The sequence below is a fragment of the Staurois parvus genome, unplaced genomic scaffold (genome assembly GCF_062004578.1).
Source record: "Staurois parvus isolate SC_StPar_1 unplaced genomic scaffold, SC_StPar_1.0 ptg001090l, whole genome shotgun sequence".
NCBI lineage: Eukaryota > Metazoa > Chordata > Amphibia > Anura > Ranidae > Staurois > Staurois parvus.
This window is the reverse complement of record NW_028318886.1, coordinates 1,288,554-1,312,313: the sequence shown is the minus strand read 5'-3', so window position 1 is coordinate 1,312,313 and position 23,760 is coordinate 1,288,554. Positions and strand designations below refer to the sequence as shown.

Sequence of the window (23,760 nt, the reverse complement as noted above, 5' to 3'; positions counted from 1 at the left end):
GGAAACCTATGTGCAGATTTCACATGTAGAGACATCAGTTTTGATGCACACTTCAAGGAGTTCTATACACAGCTTAGGGAGTAAACGGTTTTGTTCCATCAAGTCAAAAAATATTTCAGAATCATGCAGGGTTTTCTTATCAAGTATCATTCACACTACATATATATTGAAATGCAGCAACAGACATATGTGTTTTGACTCTTTTTATTGATATGTTGCAATATTTCTATACATTTTTGTGCATGTTTAATGCATTTTTACACACCCTGAATCATTGGGTAATTTCCCTATTCTGTCACTTCCCCATACAAGAGCTTTAAAAAATGTACATACAATGCATGCATTGGCGTTTCTGTGCAAATCTATGCAAGGAGTAGGTTGAATATCTTATTATTTCACTGCCATGCCTAATGGTACTAAACACAGAGAAATGCTGGGGAATTCCTTTAATCTGGTGTTCCAAACAAGCCTCTTTTTTCCAGTTTTGAATAGAATGGGAAGGGTTAGGTTTCTGTGTTATAGTTGGATGGATGATTTTCTTTCTAAGGTTTGGCCAACAGGAAGAGAGCTGAGATTTTTCTTCTCCCATTTGGCCAACAGGAAGAGAGCTGAGATTTTCCTTCTCCTCCCATCTGGCCAACAGGAGGAAGGCTGAATATTCTGAGACGCTGCAAGAAAAAGCTGAACTAAGTTTTAAGCTTTGGTTGGAGTTTTAGTTTAATAATAATAAGTCCTTATTTGCTAAAGTAATTAATAATTTGAATAGTATGCTAATCCTTGGTGACCAATTAGCAGTCACCTTTCATTGTTGATGAACATTGGACAATATAATGTACTACACTTGCATATGATCATTGAATATTGCTGTGCCTTAATAAGCTGGTTGATGAGAGAAAAATAGTTTTACAAATTTCCATATAAAGCAAAAAAGCTTTTTAACAACACCCTTTGAAGCTCCAGTGATAGTCCAAAATTATCAGTTAGGTAACTTGACTACAACTCTTTTTGAGTAGTTTACCAGTGGGGACTGAGAACTAGGAACACACTCAATTGTGTATTTCCATTTCTCTTCAACATTAACATCCTCTTGGTACAGGGTATTGTGCTTAAGGGCTTAAAAAGGTGTATCGTGATCATGATATTCTTCAACAGTGATCTTAATGGGCACAAGGTGAGAAGCTTGGCTAATATGTTGTGATTTCGGTTAAGACATATGTTAACCCCATTGCAGCTTACCGGTCCTTAGATGTGGTGGCTGCATTTGTCTTTATTTTTCAGGCCAAAAATATTTTCAGTGAGTATAGAAAACGCCTCTTGATCTTGCTAAAAGTTCAGTAATCTGTGAGTTGATCTCTAGCAATGATATCTGTTAAAGCTGTTCTCTGTAAACTGATTATCCACTCTTTTTGTAATGGAAATGGAGAGGAAAATATGTTGATAGTCCTGTCCTAGTGTGACAACCATGTTTCCCTCCATTAGTGGAGTGTTGTTGATTCAAGGGCAGGCAGTGTGTTATTCTTATGATTGGCTGGTTAAATAAAGAGGTTAAAAATTAAAACTAATGCATCTACCATATCTAAACTCTCGTGAGCTGAAACATATTACATTTTTTGTTCTTGGATTTAGATAGCTTTAACTGCCTTCCAGAGTCTTTTTCCCTGCTTATGCCTGCTTTCTTTCCCTGCTTTCCTCATTTCAGCTGGCTGTAACCACAAAGTGACTGCCAGTAATCAAAACATTTCCAGCCCAAACTGGCCAGACTCCTATCCAAGTAAGAAGGAGTGCACATGGCAAGTGACAGCCACAGCAGGACATAGAGTCAAACTGGTAAGCCACAAGCTATTCACCCCCTTCTAAGCTGATCTAATGGATGTCCAATATATCTGTCTCAGAACAAAATAGTGTAATTCCATCCAGATGTATGGAACATATGGTGTCCCTCTGTTATCAGATGATCTTACTTTGGTGTTAAATCTTTCTTTTGGCTCCCACCACGATGTATATATTACCAGGAACTTACACAGTTCAAAGGAAAGCATCAGTTGTATTTATATACATTATACTATTTATACTATTGGGCTCATTTTCCAAGACATCCAGTAGAATACAGAGTTTGGCAACTAATAATCTGTCATATGAAAATTGAGACCATCTACTTTGCACATTATCCTTGCCCCTTGCACTGCCTATAGTTTTCAGGTTAGGTGGTTAAAAATCTGATCACACAACATTGGTTTTGGAGGTTCTGGGTTAGTATGGTTAAAGCTGAACTCTAGTATGTATACTGGAATTTTTGGTTATTTTTTTTCATATTATTAATGGCGGCAGTCAGCGACTTCTAACGGGACTGTGATAATACGGCAGGTATTCTGACACTGGGTGGGAACTGACTGCCACTTTAATCTCCAGTGACACTAATACAGTGATCAGTGCTAATAAAAAGCACTAACACTGTACTAATGACACTGGGCAGGAAGAAGTTAACATCTGGGGCAATCAAAGGGTTAACTGTGTGTTAGGGCATGATCTGTGTGCTGTGTAGTGTTTTCCTAGATGGTGTGCTGGTTTTTATCTCCCTGTTTTGCAGAAAGATAAAAACCAGCAGGTACCTGCTGACAGGAGAGAGATCTGTGTTTACATTCACAAATTTCTCTCCTGTCAGCTTCTCCACCAATCACAGAGTCCCGGCTATGAATTGCTGGCCAGAACGGGTAATTGACACTTACAGGAGCCAATTACAGCATGTGTGGGACAGGGCAAGTGTGTGCGCCTCCTACCTGGGAATGCAGAATCACACATTTAATCATGATTCTGCACAGAGCGGCCACCCTGTAGCAGTAAAATTGCTATAGGGCAATGGGCAAGTAGATAGAGACCTAACAATGACATCACTGTGTCTAAAATAAGCTATGCAATAAAAATTAAAAGGATTTATTTAAAAATATCATAATGTAGAGGAGAGTGGAAGGGAGGAAGCGGGAAAGGCACATGCTACTCTTCAAGCCTGGACAACAACAAACTGGACATAGCCATAAAAGTAATATATAGATTTATAAGATTAAGTAGATTGTATACCATTCAGAACAGGTAATTTTGCATAATTTATAATATGATTCTTCATAATCTATGTCTGAGTTTCTTTTTCTGTATGTAGATGTTTGTGAAGGTTCTCAATTATCCAAGTCACAGTATAGCTAGCAGTTACATTTAACTAGACTTGCTTAGTAGTGTTGAAGATGGTGATTGGATTAAGGTGACTGATTATGGTTAAGATGGCTATACACTAGCAGATTTTCAAAACGACGTTTGTGCGAATGTTTGTACAAGTATTCAATTCTTGGTACATTTGATGGGTTGAAGATTGTCATTTGAAGGTAGTTCAAAATGTAATTTGCTTTTAGCATTTGATTTGGGAGTGAATGGATTTAACCAAACGAAAACCACAAACACTGTTAAAAATTTGGTTGTTCAGAACCATTTTCCATTCTGGCCCTTCGAATTTTCTCGTAACTGCGGTCAAAAATGACTTTCAATTTGACCCCACTAACTGTTAGGAAATCAAATTATGAGTTTCTGCCATACTGCAAGGATTGGGGGGTATGTATAAAGTAGGGCAGGCAGCCAAGGGTCTGTTACGCATCACTGACTACCCCAAATAAACCACACTCTGGTCTAATGAGGCACACTCACCAAGCTGTCTCCGTTGAAGGGCTTCTCGAGGTGGGATCGGGTGGGAATCACCACCATGTCTCAGCTTTATTCTAATGAAGCTCTAAAATCTTTTCAGCAACTCCACTTCGTGTTCAGCTTGGATCCAAACATGATCCAATTGCTCCTGCAGGAAAACAAATTCCTTCCTGCTCCCCTGAGAGGCAATCGGATTTTCCCTGGATCAACTTTACCTATAAATGTTAGTATCCAGTTACCGTATATACTCGAGTATAAGCCGACCCGAATATAAGCCGAAGTACCTAATTTTACCACAAAAAACTGGGAAAAACTATTGACTCGAGTATAAGCCGCATAGTGCCCCATCATTGGTATCACTGGGAGGAATAGTGCCCCATCATTGGTATCAGTGGGAGGAATAGTGCCCCATCATTGGTATCAGTGGGAGGAATAGTGCCCCATCGTTTGTGTCAGTGGGAGGAATAGTGCCCCATCATTGGTGTCAGTGGGAGGAATAGTGCCCCATCGTTTGTGTCAGTGGGAGGAATAGTGCCCCATCATTGGTATCATTGGGAGGAATAATGCCCCATCATTGGTATCAGTGGGAGGAATAATGCCCCATCATTGGTATCAGTGGAAGGAATAGTGCCCCATCATTGGTGTCAGTGGGAGGAATAGTGCCCCATCATTGGTATCAGTGGGAGGAATAATGCCCCATCATTAGTATCAGTGGGAGGAATAGTGCCCCATCGTTGGTGTCAGTGGGAGGAATAATGCCCCATCATTAGTATCAGTGACACCAATGATGCGGCACTATTCCTCCCACTGGCACCAATGACACTTGCTTACCCCTGTTGCAGTATGGTGCTGCTGCAGCCAGCATATGTGGTTGCAGCAGCACCTCTGCACTGCACACTTACCTGTCAGCTGTCCTTCTTCACTCCGGCCTCTCCCTCACTCGATTTTCGCGGGTCCGCTCGGCTCCGCCTCCTCGCCCGTGATTGGCCGCCTGTGTACCTTTCTTGAGCTACAGTTCTGGCAGCCAATCACCGGTGAGGAGACGGAGCCGAGCGGCAGGAGTGAGGGAGTGGCTGGAGTGATGGAAGGAGCAGCGCTTCCTGGATGGATCATCGTGGGAGCCAGGTAAGAGACAGCAGCCCTCTGCCCACCCCTGTACGCGCCCCCTTGACGGAGCCTCGCGCCCCCCCTGCAGACGTTGACTTGAGTATAAGCTGAGGGGGCCGTTTTTCAGCACAAAAAATGTGCTGAAAAACTCGGCTTATACTCGAGTATATACGGTATATTCTGTGTATCTAAGAAAAAATCCAGGCCTTTTTTAAAGCAATTTACTCAGCTCGCCAGAACCAACTCTTGAGGGAGTCTATTCCACATTTTCACAGCTCTCACTGTGAAGAAACCTTTCCATGTTTGGAGATTACATTTTTTTTTCCTCCAGATGTAAAGAGTGCCCCCTTGTCCTCTGTGATGACCTCAGGGTGAATAGCTCTACACCGAGTTTACTATATGAACCACTGATGTATTTATACATGTTGATCATATCCCCCCTTCATCTCCTCTTCTCAAGAGTGAATAAATTCAGTTCCTCTAATCTTTCCTCATAGCTGAGCTCCTCCATGCCTCTTATCAGTTTGGTTGCCTTTCTCTGTACTTTCTCCAGTTCTCCAATGTTCTTTTTGTGAATTGGTGCCCAAAACTGAACTGCATATTCCAGATGAGGTGTTACTAATGATTTGTACAGGGGTAAAATGATATCTCTCTCTCTGGAGTCTATACCTCTTTTAATGGAAGAGAGGATTTTGCTCGCTTTAGAAACCGCAGCTTGGCATTGCATGCCATTATTAAGCTTGTGATCTACCAGAACTCCCAGATCCTTCTCCACCATTGATTCCCCCACTTGTACTCCCCCTAGTATGTATGATTCATGCATATTCTTAGCCCCCAAGTGCATAACCTTACATTTATCAACATTAAACCTCATTTGCCACATAGTTGCCCAATTAAACAACACATTGAGGTCGGCTTGTAAGTTGAAGACATCCTGTAAGGACGTTATTCCACTGCACAGCTTGGTGTCATCTACAAAGACTGTAATGTTGTTTTTAATCCCAGATCCTATATTGTTTATAAATATATTAAAAAGTAAGGGTCCCAACACTGAACCTTGGTGTACACCACTGAGAACCCTAGACCATTCAGAGTATGAATCATTTACCACTACTCCTTGAATACAATCTTTTAGCCAGTTTTCTATACATTTACATACGGATTTTTCCAAGCCTGTAGACTTTACGCTACACATTAGCCATGTGTGGGGAACTGTATCAAACGCTTTTGCAAAATCCAAGTATACCACGTCCACCGCCACCCCTCTGTCCAAGGTTTTGTTCACCCCCTCATAAAAAGAAATCAGATTTGTTTGACCACTTCTGTCTTTCATGAATCCATACTGTCTGTTGCTTAAAATATTTTTTTCCAGCAAGAACTCCTCTATGTGGTCTTTTATTACACTCTCCAGTATCATCCCCACTATAGAAGTTAAACTAACAGGTCTTTAATTATTTGGTAAAGATTTTGACCCCTTTTTAAATATTGGCACCACATTGGCATTACACCAATCCAGTGGTATTATGCCAATCATTAAAGTGTCCCTAAAAATTTGAAATAATGGCTTTGAAATTACAGAGCTCAATTCTTTAAGCACCTGAAGTGTATGCCATCCGGTCCAAGTACTTTATTCACCTTTATTCTGTCTAAATATTTTTGGATCATATCAGTTGTGAGGCAATGTGGATTATCTGGAGCTGTGTCAATATCATCCCCATTATGGACAAGAGCTCCCCCATGCTCCTTTGTATACACAGAGCTGAAAAAGGTATTTAATAAATTTGCCTTCTCTTTTGTCTCCAGTCACTCACTCTAGATTATTTTGTAAAGGGCCTACATGCTCGGACCGGAACTTTTTATTAATATATTTGAAGAATTTTTGGGGATTGGTCCTTTTATCTGTTGTTCGTTTTCAATTTTTGCAGCCTTTATTTCTTTTTTGCATATTCTGTTATATTCTTTGTAATGTTTAAACGATGATAGCGTTCCTTAGTTTTTTATATGTAATAAAAGCTCTTTTCTTATTATCTATAGCTTTTATAACTTTGGCCGTAAGCCACATAGGTTTCATTTTTAGCCTTTTAAATTTGCTGCCCATGGGAATATATTTTGCAGTGTGGTCACATACAGTCTTTTAGACAAACTCCCATTTCTGTGTTGTGTTCATTGATGCCAATATTCCCTCCCAGTCTAAGTCTTGGAGAGCAGCTCTCATCCTTGGAAAATTATCTCTCTTTGAACCTTGGGAAGAGGCTTTGCAAAATTGCCAGCTGGTCTCACTCTGGCAGACTCAATCACCCAGCTCTTTACCCCAGAATTTTTATACAAAATAGGCCTCAAGGGGAACTCGCACTATGTTAGATGTGTCCATCCTCATGGTACCCAGATACACTTATAATGGAGATGTCCTAAAAGATTACTGGCAAAGGGTGGATACAACTTTGAATGATCTATATGGTATTGCCCTGTCTCCTGACCCTGCTCTATGTATTCTAGGATATGTTGATCCCAATGATTTAGATCCTAACCTATCATTTGCGGTCTTAATGTCTCGCTTTATTGCACTAAAGCTGATTGCATTGCGATGGGTGTCCGCTACTCCACCATCTGTAGATGTCTGGATATCAGAAGTGAATGTTATATTTTTGAAACATACGTGCCTCCTTCGTAATACCCTATGCAAGTTTGACACAATCTGGTCCAATTGGATAGACCTAATGTGCCCTTTTCTTGCTTTCTGATGCCACATTAATTTCAGTGTTATATGTGGGATATTTGCTAAATCATTCTTTACTGCTGAGGCATATGGTTGTTGCTCTCATTTATTATTGATACTCCATGTGTTTTTTGCTGAACTACAGTCCTATGCTACTTCCTTTGTCTGCAGTTTTGTGCTGCCCTGTGCAGCAGATTGTTTGTATGTTGTTGTAAAAATAAATTTTTCTAAAATGAAATCTGATTTAAAAATAGAAATCAAATGAACCTACTTAAAAAAAATTTTTTAACGAAAATCTATTAGTATATACCTAGCTTAACCTGTGAGTGTGTATAAATGCGTATGTTCATGACACTTGTTAGACCTGAGAAAGCTATTTGGATGAGTGTTGAAATTTACATAGGAACTATGGGGTTGATTTACTAAAGGCAAAAAGACTGTGCACTTTGCAAAGTGCAGTTGCACTCTGCAAGAGCAGTTGCTCCAGAGCTTAGTAAGTGAACAGAAGCTCTGCTGACTTCCATCATCCAATCATGTGCAAGTAAAAATGCTGTTTTACTTTCCTTGAATGGGATTGGGTATTCTTTGCAAAGTGAAGCTTTACATCATTTACTAAGCTCTGGAGCACTTGTACTTGCAGAGTGCAACTGCACTTTGCAAAGTGCACAGTCTATTTGTCTTTAGTTAATCAACCCCTATGTGCAAAGTTCTGTTTTTTTATTTTTTAAGACCTCATTTTATTTGTCTTTTCTTCTGCCTTTCCAGGTGGTGAAGGAGGTAGATCTTGAATCCCATCAGGAATGTATGTATGATCATGTTGAGGTTTACTCTGGTGCTGATGCTCAGTCTCCAGTCTTAAAACGGTTCTGTGGCAGTAAGGTCCCAGAGCCCATTATTGCCCCAGGGAGCAGCATGTTTGTGAAATTTGTCTCTGACAATTCCGTTCAGAAAAAGGGATTCCTGGCAGAGCTAACAACAGGTGAGTAGCATCTGAAACATAATTTATTGACTTTATATAAGTAGAAAGGTGCCTCTTGCTTGAATGTAGGTTTATTGGGGTTTTGTTGTAGTGATCAAAATCATTGCAGCATTGTGGACATTGTTTGCTAGTCGGATATCCCTGTCTAGAGAAATTGTAATATGCTTTCAAATGTAAGCAGCAAAACTAAAGTTTGTTTCCAGAATTGCCAGGCTCAGTCTCTACTGTGGAGTGGGAATTTTGTGAATAAAGTAGCATCTTTTAAAATGAGCTGCTTCAAACTGTGAGGTGCAGATAGGTTTCTTGGGTATAGTTTATGGAGGACTCCCTAGAGGCTCATTCTGAGGCTGTTTCTGGTGCGTTTGAATGAAACTGATCAAACACATTACAATCTGATTTTGGTTTACCAAAACCATGTAATGTTAAGGCCATGATTTAGGGTCCATGCATGCTGGGCTAAAAAAAACACCAGATCCCTTGGCAGAAAATAAAACGCTCATATACAGCATTTTTTGTATACATTTAGGAGCGTTTAGGAGTGTTTAGCAGAAAACTCCAAAAACGCAAACCAGAAGGGTTTTTTTAAATAATACCTCTAATCCTAATGTGCATGGACACATAGGATAACACTGAGCTGCTTCTACAGGCAAAACACAAAACTCCTGTAAAAGCAGCTTTTTTTTTTTTTAAGCCACTGTGGATGGAGCCTAAAACATACCTAACCCTAATAACAAAAATGTAATATACTGCAGCTTACCAGTCTTCAGATATGGTAGCTGTATTTGTTTACTATTTTTAGACTAAGAACATTTTCAGCAAGTGTACAAAATACCAGTTGATCTTGCTAGTCATGCAGTGAGTGTCCTTGTCACTTCTGTGAGCTGAAAAAAATGCAGACATCTATGGGGTTAATTCATTAAAACTGGAGAGTGCAAAATCCGGTGCAGTTCTGTGTAGAAACCAATCAGCTTCCAGTTTTTGTCAAAGCTTAATTGAAGAAGCTGTGGTTAGACCATGCACAGCTGCACCAGATTTTGTACTCACCAGTTTTAGTAAATCAACCCCTTTGTGCATTACGGTAAACATTAAATTACTTGTTGTGCCCCCTCCCTAAACACCTGACTCCTGCAGACAGGACAGTGCTGGATCGGTGTAACTGCTACTCCCTCTTCCTAGACTCACAGGAGGCACTGGGGGCAACAGGAGCCATAGGTTCCTGTTGCTGTCATTCAAATCATGTTATTAGGGAGCAGGGAGCGTGGCTGAGCCCCTCTGTGTGCATTTATGGACACATAAGCCCAGCTCATGAGCACACCCGCATGGGGGCACCCGTAGGAAGGAGGAGTAGAGAGCTCTAGCACGGAACTGCAAAAGAAGTGGCAAGCCACTGCTCTGTGCAGCATTGTTGCACAGAGCAGGTAAGTATAACCTCTTTTTTTATTTTAATAATAAACAAAAACAGAGCTGATTAATATCACTTTAAGAACATACTAAACTGAAGTGCAGAATTGTAAACCAGCCACATAGAACTGAATGGGATTTCTACTTGAAATGCATTTCTAAGCAGTACAATTTGTACAATTTACTTAAGGAAAAGGGATGCTTGAATAGGCAGTAAGAGTAGGATATAGGGTACATAATGTAAACAAACACGTGGGGGGTTATATATTTCCCAGCTTGACAGGAGAACACTGTGTAAATCCCTAAGAAGAGCCTTTGTAATAGCTAAGGCAAAAGGAGGCCTAGGCTGGGCTATTCAGCCTGCTGTTTTAATACACTGTATTAACAATGATTTTTTTTTTTTTTAATTCCTGAAAAACTGGTAAAACCCTTTTGTGCTTTAACTTTGTCCAGGGGCTCCCCCACAATCCAACTGGTCTGCTAATTGATCTCGACTCAGTAGTCCAGAGCATTTGGAATGTGCCAACTTACTTCAGCTAAGATGCAAGGCGACACAGTGTCTGCAGTTAATAAATAGTCTTTGCATTGTGAGTTTTCTGCCACGCTGGAGAAAACGTGAGAAGTGCTGGATGCCTTGGGCCACCAGAGCAGTGACCAATTAACAGATTTGCAAGGGGGAAAGGCGGGATACCCCTGCCTACTGAGAAAACTAAGGCACGGGAGGTATTATCCGTTTCTTTTAATGGAGAAAATCTTTAACCCATCCTGTTAATTCCCACAATGTTTTTCAGTAAGCTCTTGATGTTGACACTTGCTTTGGGGCCTTTGATGTCCAGCATCCATTATCATCTCCAATCAGTGGAGAAGACACTGAAAAGAATAGCAAATGCTTGTCTTATTGTTGAATGGGTTCCAGGTTCCTTTAAGTTAGTCAGATATTTTCCCTCTCTCTGTTAGTAGGTTTCTAATAATACTTAAAATAAAAAAATATATATATAATATAGGGGAACTGAAGTATGTAGTGGAGGAGGAATAATGTCATTGTTAGGCTGACTCCACTTCTCTCAGTCCAGTGATTCCATGATGTGAAATCAGTTAATCAAGACTCCATAGGTGGTCAGTTCTAGACTCCTCCCACCCTTATCTATATAATCTTGTCTTTTGCCCATTCAGGCAAACTGCTAAACACACAGATGAAATACACTCACCGGTCTCTTTATTAGGTACACCTGTTCAATTGCTTGGTAACACAAATTGTTAATCAGCCAATTACATGGCAGTAACTCAATGCATTTAGGCATCTAGACGTGGTGAAAACGACTTGCTGAAGTTCAAACGGATCATCAGATGGGGTCAGAAAGGGAATTTAAGTGACTTTGAACATGGCATGGTTGTTGGCGTCAGACAGTTTGGTCTGAGTATTTCAAAAACTGCTGATCTACTGGGATTTTCACGCACAACCATCTCTAGGGTTTACAGAGATTGGTCCAAAAAAGAGAAAATATCCAGTGAGCGCCAGTTGTGTGGAGGAAAATGCCTTGTTGATGTCAGAGGAGAATGGGCAGATTGATAAAAAGGCAACAGTAACTCAAATACAAAAATCTTTTCTTAAATACCTATAACCAACTCCTAAAAGTCCTCACACTAAAGTTCCAAGAAATTGTCCAAAACAAGTCTTCAAATAATCCACACAATGTCCGTTTCCATTCGCCACTTCAAATCCAGAATACCTAAAAAAATTAAAAAATAAACTAAATATAGTGTATTACCCTTATATTCTTAAGTATTAATACGTGATACATGCAAAACCAATAAACAATAATCGAGTGAAGAAAGCACACAAAAAAAAAAAATATATATATATATATATATATATATATATATATATAAAACTAAATATATGCACACAGCACTCTGTGAGTACAAATATCAAAAGTGAATAACAGCACATCCAAAATAGATAAGTAGATAACTTTCAGTGAACACTCCGTGACTGTCAGGCTCCGCCCAACGGGATCTCTAGTGGTCCACGGCACGGGGTTTCCCAGGACGCGGAGTCTAAGTCCCAGTCTGCCTTTTCACCAGGGCCCCTGATGGTGGGGATGGACTTGGTGCAAGACTGAAACCAGGTCACGTTCCTGGGCACCCCCGGCGGCGGCAGAGGGGTCCCGCTGGGGGTATGTGCCCGGGTTGAGCCTGCTGTGAAGGGGACGACAGATCCCGATCCAAGCGGGATGGATGGGATGACAGATCCCGATCCGAGCGGGGTGGACGGGCGACTGTCAGGAGTGGGCGAGGTCAGACTAGCCGGGTCGGTATTGTGCGGGCAGCGTGGTACAGGGGGAGTAAGCGGAGAATGGTCGGGGTCACAAGCCAGGTTCAACAGGTAGCGGGCAACGAGGTACCGAGGGTCAGGCAGAAGGATGGTCAGGAACGAGCCGGGGTCAGAGCAGGAGAGGGTAAGCATAAATCAGAACAGGCAGAGTTTGGCAACTAGGAAGCGTACTTACAGGACAGGAACAAGACCTTGCGGCAACCTGGAGATGCACAGGGCAGCTTTAAATAGAGCGCCCTGTTCTCCCATTGGTGCGGCCGCGATCGCTACTGCGCATGCGCGGCCACCGCCACGATCGCCGAGGACTCGGTGCTCGCCGGCTGGGACGGATCGGCAGTCTGCGCATGCGCGCACCGCCGAGGACCTGGGATCCCTGACAGTGACACCCCACACTAGTGAGGTAATAATAACAAACTCCACAGCATGTGAAATTGTGTACAATCAGTGGTGACACACAATAGTGGGATTCAAGGCCATTACCCTCTTGCAGCATAGACCAGCATAAACCAGCTCCTCTTGCAGCATCAAATAGTATATACCAGCCCTTCACGGTTTGTATTGCCAGCTTCCCCTCTGCAGGTATGCCTTGTTCCCTCTCTCCAAGTCCTCATGAGAGTAGATAACAGAAATCAACAGTGGAGCGTAGAAGGTAATAAACACATTTTATTAGTATCTTACATTCAAGATTTGGGAAGTCCAACCATCTGTCCCATCAGTTCAAACGCTATATCTCCAATAACCATTATGGCCGCGCCGCTCCTTTCGGTTTTGCGTCTGATGTCACGTCACTGACGCGTTTTGTCACTTCCAACTTCGTCTCGAGTGTCCCCGTCTTCTGATGGCTCCTTCCCGCAGGATAATGCACCATGTCACAAAGCTCAAATCATCTCAAACTGGTTTCTGATTGCCTGAACATGACAATGAGTTCACTGTACTCCAATGGCCTCCACAGTCACCAGATCTCAATCCAATAGAGCACCTTTGGGATGTGGTGGAACGGGAGATTTGCATTATGGATGTGCAGCCGACAAATCTGCAGCAACTGCGTGATACTATCATGTCAATATAGACCAAAATCTCTGAGGAATGTTTCCAACACCTTGTTGAATCTATGCCACAAAGAATTAATGCAGTTCTGAAGGCAAAAGGGGGTCCAACCCAGTACTAACAAGGTGTACCTAGTAAAGTGGCCAGTGAGTGTACATGTAAAGGAGCTGTTTTACCTACTAAAGGATTTGTATTTCTATGCATCCAATCCTGACATTTGCAAAGCTCTGAAACACTGCCCAGATCTATCTATCTAGCTATTCATAATACTGCCCCAAACTACCTCACCGACCTGATATCCAAATACCACCCAACACGTACTCTTCGCTCCTCACAAGACCTCCTACTCTCTAGCTCCCTGGTCTCCTCCTCCCATGCCTGACTGCAGGACTTCTCCAGGTCTTCTCCCAATCCATCAGACTGTCACCTACCCTCCTCACCTTTAGGCGCACCCTGAAAACCCATCTCTTCAGGGAAGCCTACCCCGCCCTCACCTACCAGCAAATCTCCTCCACTCCTCCTACAACTCCATCCCCCACAGCCATTTCCTCCTGTACCACTATCCCCTCCCTTCTAGATTGTAAGCTCCAAGGAGCAGGGCCCTCGAACCCCTCCTGTATTGTATTATTACTGTATTGTCTCATGTACTGTCTCCCACTATAATGTACAGCACTGAGCAAACTTTTTGGCGCTATATAAATACTGTATAATAATAATCTATATGGCAGGGGAGGAGATATGACTTTTCTCTTCTGTAATACTTAGTTATCCTCTGTGCCCCAGTCTGTGACTGAATAGTGAAAGAAAAAACACCAGCTCATCATGCTGTCATTCTGCTCTATCCTCCTATTAGCATGTTCCTTGTACTGAAACACAGCCAATTGGTTCTTGCACTGTTTCTCCCTCTCCCACTGCTGTAGAGATACTAAAGGAGGCTGATACCAGGTCAAACCTATTTTTTGTGCTGCTTGCATTTCTTCTATATATCACATTTAGGATGTATTAATGAATACAGATCTGCTTAAAGCGGAACTAAACCTTCCTGTTGTTTTTCAGCCAAGGAACTGCCATCCTAGCCCACGATTGATCTGCAACTGCCATGGTGCAGCAAAACAATCAGTTATGACATCAGTCATTTGATGGTTTGGCAGTTTGGTTGAGAGCACAAGCAAATATAACAATTTGACAATTACATTCATGCCTGAATGCAAGTCCTCATTCACACCAGTGTGCAGGGATGCGAGTTTTTCTGCAAGGGCACAAAGAAAACCATTGTTCTCCATGTGCCCTGTTCACACCACACTAGTATCATGTGCTGATTTTTTTTTTTTGAGCAGGAATCTCCAGTGTGTATAAAACTCATTGATACGCGCATGAATACTGATGTAAACTCGTGTCTCTGCAAGTGAAATCTGCACGTTTTTTCCATCCGTTTCTTCACATGTGGTGTGAACGATGCCTAACTATTTTTTGAAACTGTTAAAATTGATGGGTTTAGCCCCAGTTCACACTGATACAGTGCAGGAAACGTTGCATTTCCTGCACTGCATTGCAAAGTTAACAACACCTCAAAAGCAGGTCCAAATGCAGTGCATTTGCCTGAACCAGATTGCATGGTAGAAAAAAAAAACATGCAATCCGGTTCCAGTGCGGTTAAAAAAAATAAAAAAAAAGTGGCTGCAATTCTTTGGTGCGATGTGGTGCGATCTGAGCCCATTCAAAGTGAATGGACTCAAATTGCACCATGCAGAATTGCATGTGAAGTGCACAGGAATGTGATGCAATTCCTAGTTCCACTTTAAATCAGTATCTGTTATATCAGCCTGGAGTTCATCTTTAACAAATTTTGCAAGGGTAATGACTAAGAAACTGATATTTGTTGACATTTGCCTAACAAATGAGGACATCCGTGATCCATCTGGTGTGTAGTTGCTTTCTTCTTGGTACATCACAAGTGAAGCCATTATAAGGGCTCAGGGCTCAAACAGCTGTTGGTTGGGGAGAATTGTGACAAATGCGGTTGTCAATCCACTGTCCTTCTCAGCAGATCATGACCAAAAGACTGGTCCACCTCACACCACGCTATCACTAACGCGACAATGACACGCTCTGCCACACTCTGCACAAAAATTTTCCAGCTTGCAGAACCACAATCTAAGTGCCAACAGGCTGAGAGTGATTGTCATTGGGTTAAGTTAACTAAGCAATTAACTCTTTAAACTCCAAACTGCCACTAGATAACTTTTGGCCTATCAACCCTTCACAATACTCGTAATGACTGATGATGATTGTTAAAATAACTGTCTGTACACACACTGTCACCACAAACGGGTATATTCAGAGATTATACTACAGTAGCACTCTCCAATCACTTGGATTCTTTTAGTCTGCCTTAGCATATTTAGAAACCGTTTTAACACTTTCCAAATATAGCTTAACAATGAAAAGTTTAGAATGATGTAAATAAAATATTTACAAAAAACAAAAATATTACAAAGTAACAGAGAAATAAAAGGGAGTTGGGGGTGAGAATACTTTAACAATGTCCTGGAGTCCATTGATTAAGCAAAAACTGTACAGTGGCTCTCTCAGGTCCTGTTAGGTGTTCCTTGGTTTGATGTTAAAAGGAGAGCTCTCAACTTCAAGAGTAGTCTCCTTTTTCTCTGATAGCAAGGGGGTGTTTGTCAGAGACCATCTGACCAATTAAGCGGTTGAGGGGTGGCCATGGGGAGGTCACTGTGTTTGACTGTATCACGGCTCTCCCTTACACACAGTTTTATATTAATATCTTCCAATATGTACCGGATGCATTCTGGAAACTTTTTTCCAGGGATACTAAACACAGGGTATCTCGGATGAGCCTGTCACCCAGGAGGTATCTGACTGCTATCTCACCTTCTGTATACTATAGCTTAGTCATGTATGATCTCGATTTGTTCGGTGTGATTTTCCCCAATCAAATATTTACTTAATATTGATGTGTCTTGTTCCTGTCTGATGTTATGAATTGTGTGTAGTTTTTGAAATTTTGGAGTTGGGCAGGGGGTCTCCGAAAAGGTCACCACAAGCCTGACTGCTTTATGATCCTCATTAGCCCTGGTTAAGACATTTTACAGCATGCAGTGTATCCCTAATGGGTATTATTGCCCTACAAAGCATGGGTGACAGAACTGAAGGATTTTGTGACTGTTTTAGGATGGGTCAGAGGGAAGTGTTACTATGTAGATTTTTATGTTCTGCAGAAATTAACAGACACCCTGCTAGGACTTCAATTAGCTATTTACAGCTCTAGCAAAGGCCTGTGTGCTGGTGTCTGCTGTCCCTAAGTTGAGATAACAGGCTGTTTGACATGTGACTAAGTTATGGTTATAAAGGTGCATTCCTAGCTATTTGCTGCAATGTGTAACTGTTCTACAAAACTTGGCCGACCTATGATTCTTGAAACAACATGGTCACGAGACACAGCTATTCGTAGTACGTGATATCATTACAAAAATGCCCAGGCTGGGAATTCTATTGTTTTGGTCTCCCTTTCTAACCTCACACTGGTGCATATGGGACTCTCTAGCGCGAATACAAGAAGGCAAGTAGATAGATAGTAACTGTAGTACATTTGTGTTTTTCTGCAGGATTATTTTACATGAAGTCACACATGCCATAAACTTGCCTCTAAAATCTAGATCTAGCCATTCTAGCACTGTAATGGTTGATATTTATTTTGCAATATTTCTGTTCCCAGAGTGTGGAGGAACCCTGCAGGCAGAAGTTCGAACCAAGGATCTGTACTCCCATGCCAAGTTTGGAGATGATATACATCCATCCGCATCAGAGTGTATATGGCACATAGTGTCTGAGGGACAGTATGGAGTAGAACTAGTCTTCCAGAGTTTTGAACTAGAGGAGGAACAAGATTGTGGATATGACTTTATAGAGCTGTATGATGGACCAACTGAGGCAGCCCCCAGGATGGGCCGATACTGTGGGTCAGGGGTATGTATGCTGTAACTTGATTTAACGTGCATAATGTGTAACATCAGTGCATCCATGTGTGCTAGTTGCTGTCTTGTTCTTATGCTGTCAGCAGTACAGATACACTTTATTGCCAAATGTATTGGGCCAGCCCTCCAAATCAATGGATTCAGGTGTTCCAATCACCTCTATGGCCACAGGTGTATAAAATCAAGTACCTAGGCATGCAAACTACTTCTACAAACATTTGTGTAAGAATGGTCTTAGGAGCTCAGTGAATTCAAGTGTGGTACTGTGATAGGTTGCCACCTGTGCAATAAGTCCATCCGTGAAATTTCCTTGCTACTAAATATTGCACGGTCAACTGTTATTGGTAATATAACAAGTAAGTGGAAGCAACTGGGAACAGCAGCAACTCAGCCATGAAGTGATAGGCCACGTAAAATGACAGAGTGGGGTCAGCGCATGCAGAAGTCACCAACTGTCTGCAGAGTCAATAGCTAAAGACCTCCAAACTTCATGTGGCCTTCAGATTAGCACAACAACAGTGTGTAGAGCGCTTCATGGAATGGGTTTCCATGGCTGAGCAGCTGCATTCAAGCCTTACATCACCAAGTGCAATGCAAAGTGTCGGATGCAATGGTGTAAAGCACACTGACACTGAACTCTAGAGCACTGGAGACGTGTTCTCTGGAGTGAGGATTCACTCTTCTGTATCTAGCAATCTGATGGATGTGTCTGGGTTTTGTAATTGCCTGGAGAAGTGTAAAGTTTGGTGGAGGGGGGATTATGGTGTGGAGTTGTTTTTCAGGGATTGGGCTTTTGCCCCTTAGTTTCAGTGAAGGGAACTCTTAAGGCGTCAGCATACCAAGACATTTTGGACATTCATGCTCCCAACTTTGTGGGAATAGTTTAGGGATGGCCCCTTCCTGTTCCAACATGACTGAGCACCAGTGCACAAAGCAGGGTCCATAAAGACATAGATGAGCAAGTTTGAGGTGGAGGAACTTGACTGGCCTGCACAGAGTCCTGGCCTCAACCCAAGATAACACCTTTAGGTTTAATTAGACTGGAGACTGCGAGCCAGGTCTTCTCGTCCAACATCAATGCCTGACCTCACAAATGCACATTCCCATAGACATATTCCTAAACCTTGTGGACAGCCTTCCCAGAAGAGTTGACGCTGGTATAGCTGCAAAGTGGGAGCCAACTCAATGTTGAACCCTACGGACTAAGACTGGGATGTTATTAAAGTTCATGTGCGTGTAAAGGCAGGTGTCCCAATACTATTGGCAATATAGTGTATGTAATTTGTTGTTCCTATGACCAGGTGTTGGGAGCCACAGTTTGTACAATTGTTCCATAAATATCACATGATGCAGAAGTAGCCACATATTCGTATAAAGGGTGATGCTTGTGGAGAAGTAGAGATTCACATTGCTGAGATATTCGGCACAATTGTGAATTGTTACTATAATTTTCATGTTTGTGAAGTTCCCTTTAAACAGTCCTTGCCCATTGTTATCTTGTGTAAGGTGTTGTACAATAAGTCATACCTATCCATAGAAATATCCCTATCCAATGCTTAAAATACATGTGACCTAGAGTCACAAGCAATTAAACTTTAGATATAGCCTTCCAAAATCTAAACAGAGAGACTTGATTTGCCCATTTTCATACTTTGCTAAAGGGCAATATGAAAACATAAATTAAACTTAGTGAATATTTGGTTATACCAAATGCCCTTCATAGTTATGGCACATTACTCTGCAAAATATTGTCAGGGACACTAATCGGTTTCTTTTGAAGGGGACAAATCAGTATCTTTTTTTAAAGCAATTAGTTCACCGTTGTCACTTCCATTTACAGTGTTTCTAAAGTCAAGAACAAAAATGTATTATATTGCAATGTACCAGTTAGATGTAGAGACTGCATTCGTTTTCATATACATGCAAGTACAGAAAAATATATGTTGATCTTGCCAGAAATCCAATGTTCTTATAAGACCTTGTTTACTTTGGCGATCAAGGGGTGGTAAAACCTTTTTACTGCACCCCAACTGCTTCCCTTGTTGCTGCTGAGGCAGTATTCAAGGCTGGACACATGCCGAAGCTGCAATGCTTTGTGGCTGCAGCAGGAATTATACCCTATGCAAGTGACTGGGGCCATGCTGCATTACAAATCACACTGCAATGCTGGTAAAACACAGTACGCATGTTTGGATGCCATTCATTTTAAATAGCACCTAAACGAGGTGAGGTTTTGCAATGATTGCCGTGCGATAAATCGCAACACACCATATCACGCGAACCTTGTCGCTCAAAGGAAGCTCCTGTTCCTTCTTTTTGATCAACAAGTGTCGTGCGATTTACAAAGCAAATTGCAGCACAGTTTATAGAGGAAAAACCGCACCGCATTCAGGTGCCGTTGAAAATCAATGGCACTCGAACACGTGTGCTGGGTTTTGCCAGCATATTTTAGTATGATTTAGAATCGGGGGCAGAATCAATATATGTGGTGGGGATGTGGTGTGATTTTATGATAGACCGATCCGGTGCAATTTTTGTTCAAGCGGTACAGGTGTGATTCTAATACAAATTGTTAAAGTGCCACACGCTGGAAATTGCACCCGCACCACACTAAAAATCACACACAGCCCCTTTTCAAACTCGCACTGTGGCTGGACCGCATATATGTCAACAGAAATCATAGAAAACTATGTTATTTTACCTGTCATACGATTCAGTGCATTCTGAAACGCATTAGAAACCACATATGTGTGAACTGAGATCTGCATTTTTGTTGCATTAGAGCTCATAGATTATGAAGAATGAAGCAATGCTCATTAATGCACCTACAGCATTTGATTTATTTTTGATGCATTTTTGTTATGTTTTTGAAGCATTGAAAAAACCATCAAGAAGGCTTGTTAAAGGCCCCTGAAAGGGTTGTTTTTTTTCTAGGGGACAGTTCTTAAAGGGGAAGTGATGTAAAAGAAATGATCTAATTCAAGGTGTGGTCAGGTTATGGTTTGATAGCAGGCAATTTTGAGAATTCTCTGCAAGATTGATTTGTATACTTTGAACTCTGACACTTGACTTGGTTCAGCTCAAGATGATCATGGAAAGAATAGCCAAGCAGAAAAAAAGGAAGGTGTTGCTCTGGTGAAGGGTTCCATACTCTCTATCACATTTTGCAGGCGTAACCCCAAAAGTTGTTTAATTATACCCACATAAAGATGTCTACATTTTGATATCGTTCTTGAGATTGTAAGACCCTAACTGATACGAGCCACAATTGGTATGAGGCATCCTGTTTCACCAGAAGAATGCCTCTTTTTAAACTTTGTGGTAAGTCATGTCTAAGTATTCCCTGTACTGCCATTTCTGAAGACAATTACCCCATCAATTCTCCCTGCCTTGTGATTGGCAGTGAGCAGATTCCAAATTTGTCTCTGTATCAGATATGGAGTTTGTTTACTGCCCACCTCTCCTAGGCGTACTGATATATTAATATCTGCCTTCAGGACCCTTGCTGGCATTGGGCACCGTCCCTTCACTTGCTTGCATTGAGTCTTGCTGGCACTTTGCTGAATCAAAAAGCTTTGCCACTGGCACTATTGTTCATTGCCCCTGCCTTTGCTTCTACTTGGCACTGTCAGTATTACTGGTGTTTTTCCTGCACACTAAAGCAAATGGTGTCACCATACGACTGCTCTGTAGAAACAGGAAGTGGCTGAAGCTGCTGTGTCCTAGTTCTGTTATTTCACAGTGCATTCTGGGAAATAGGAACCACCGCTGCCTCTCTTATAGTGCTTGACAAACACTTTTATTTTATTTCAGGTACTTGTATAGCGCCGTCAATTTATGAAACGCTTTTTGAATATGTACATATACAGTCAGGTCCATAAATATTGGGACATTGACACAATTCTAAAATTTTTGGCTCTATACACCACCACAATGGATTTGAAATGAAACGAACAAGATGTGCTGTAACTGCAGACTGTCAGTTTTAATTTGAGGGTATTTACATCCAAATCAGGTGAACGGTGTAGGAATGACAACAGTTTGCATACGTGCCTCCCACTTGTTAAGGGACCAAAAGTAATGGGACACTTGGCTTCTCAGCTGTTCCATGGCCAGGTGTGTGTTATTCCCTCATTATCCCAATTACAATGAGCAGATAAAAGGTCCAGAGTTCATTTCAAGTGTGCTATTTGGATTTGGAATCTGATGCTGTCAACTGGCTGGGGGGTGCTGGGTTGGGCTATGCCCCCCCCCCCCCAGATTTTAGTTGTGCCCCCCCCCCCCCCCCAAACCAACCCTACCCTAGCCTGCCTCTATACTGCCACTATACTACCCTAACCTGCCACTATGCTGTCCTACATTGGCATGATACCATCCTAATCTGAGACGTTACTGCCCTAGTTTGGCATTATGCTGCCCTAGCCTGACACTATACTGCCCTTGACTGACACTATTCTGCTCTCAGTTAAGCATTGTGTGGGGAGGAAGTGCTCTGCTGTCTGTGTCCAGGCTGTGTGCACTGCAGGAATGAGAGAAGGAGCTGTGCCCCTGCCCTCTGCTCGGCCAGCAGTGACCCCATGTCCTGTTCCCTGCTGACATCCCATCCTATACCTCCCTGACATTTTTTTTACTGACACTACTCCTCACCCCCCATCAGACAGGCTAGATCTGGCCCTGTCTCAAACAATGTTGTCAGCCTTCCCAGCTATTTTCAGTGGACTATAAAACACCTCCCCCAATGTTAAAGAGAATGGAAGTGTGTGAGTTGTTCAGCAGTCAAATCATGATGACATTGTTGCCTCTCCATGGTGATACTGGCAGAATTACCAGATAAAAAGAAAATAAATAAAATGTTGCAGCCATCATATCTATAGGCTTCTAAGCTGCAGTATATTACATTTTTGTTCTTAGACAACTGGAATTTGATGTATTCCATCTGAAAATGTTCTTGTTGCTTAAAGGACACTTGTGATGATTGAAATGTGTATACTGCTATTGCTGGCCTCCATCTGAAAATTCTTGTCATAATTCCTGCTGTCTTTGGCCCTTTTAGTTTCTAAATCATTGACCCAGTAAAAGTCAGCAGTAAGTGAAGTTATTAGAACCCCTAATCTGCACATTTGTCCTAGACCAACGACGCATTTTTTCGGAGGTCAGCTATTTTTTTTTATACCATATTTCCTTTGAGTATCCATAAACAAGTTAAAGCATTGAACAAAGTATATAATGCATAGTTCGCAAAACAGCTTTGCAAAACAAGTTGTTTTTTTCATTGTAATCTCCTCCTTAGTCAGTCATGACCCCTTCTTCCTTATAGAGAAGGGAGTTCTGTGGAATTCAGTGACTGCTGGGAGGATCCAGGAAAACTATTTTAGATCAATTCACCAGCACAACAAAAACATTCTTCAGATTAATTCACTAGCAGAACAAAAATATAATTTCATGTATCATGTTCAGTTCATTCCCAATAAATAGGTATAAAGGTTTTGTCCCAGCCCAGTATAACAGAATGCCAGATTCTGCCCAGCATCACAGATACATTTCCAAAGTTGACTTACAGTACATAACAGATATAAAAGTGGCACTATAGGCAAAAATTAAATACAGTAAATGATTCTGTCAATAGCATTAACACAGCTATTTTGTTTGTTTTTTTAAGTTTCCCTGTAGCATAGTTTTATATCCCAATGATTTTGCCAATAGATCCAATATTTTTCCATCTCCTATAACAGGCCAAACTTCCCAGCATAAATATCCTTTACATGGTTCAGGATAAACTGTAGAACAGTGACAGAGTGTTTACAATGGTCAGCTTTTTCACAAAGTTTAAATCTTTTTTTTTTTTTTACCAAGCTGCTTAACAAGTGTTAGCTAAAGTTAAAGCGGTATTAAGGTTTGGGGTTTTTTTTTTACAAAATAAATAACAAACATGTCATACTTACTTGCTCTATGCAGTGGTTTAGCACAGAGCAGCCCCAGTCCTCCTCTTCTTAAGTCCTGTTGCGGTGCTCCTGGCTTCTCCCCCTTGACCATGCCACCTGCTATTGGTGTATTTAGGTTTTGTGCTGCCCTAGGCAATGAAAGAGCAAGAGAGTTCAATAAGTGTGTGTGTGTGTATGTATATAAGATTTTCTTTCTCTCTCTCTCATCGCTTGCTGTCTCTTACGCTCACTTTCTTTCTTGCTCTTTTGCTCTTTCACTTGCTTTCACTCTCTCTTGCGCTCTCTCTCTCTTGAGCGCGCTCTCTCTCTCGCTTGCGCTGTCTTGCTCTCTCTCTCTCTTGTGCTCTCTTGCACTCGCGCTCTCTCTCTCTCTCGGGCCCCCCTCTCTCTCGGGCCCCCCTCTCTTTCTCTTTTTCTTTCTCTCTCACATCACTTGCCTCATACGCTCACTTTCTCTCTTGCTCTTTTTCTCTCTTTCACTTGCTTTCTTTCTCTGTTACGCTCTTTCTCTTGCACACACGCTCTCTCTCTCCCCCTTGTGCTCTCTC

At 41.7% G+C, this 23,760-nt stretch overlaps 1 protein-coding gene and 1 long non-coding RNA gene across 2 annotated transcripts in view; one reads left to right on the top strand and one right to left on the bottom strand.

Moving 5' to 3' along the window:
- Positions 1 to 23,760, top strand: part of BMP1 (bone morphogenetic protein 1) — a 162,307-nt gene that overhangs the window by 126,890 nt on the left and 11,657 nt on the right. Inside the window, exons 17-19 of the mRNA XM_089658704.1 lie at positions 1,700 to 1,827; positions 8,276 to 8,489; positions 17,012 to 17,262. Coding sequence (XP_089514830.1) covers positions 1,700 to 1,827; positions 8,276 to 8,489; positions 17,012 to 17,262 — 593 coding nt within the window. The remainder of the gene's footprint in view (positions 1 to 1,699; positions 1,828 to 8,275; positions 8,490 to 17,011; positions 17,263 to 23,760) is intronic.
- Positions 11,090 to 23,362, bottom strand: LOC149440346 (uncharacterized). Its single transcript, XR_016307646.1, has 2 exons — positions 23,213 to 23,362; positions 11,090 to 11,620 (listed from the first exon to the last, which is right to left on the bottom strand). It is a non-coding gene; the product is annotated as an uncharacterized LOC149440346 (long non-coding RNA).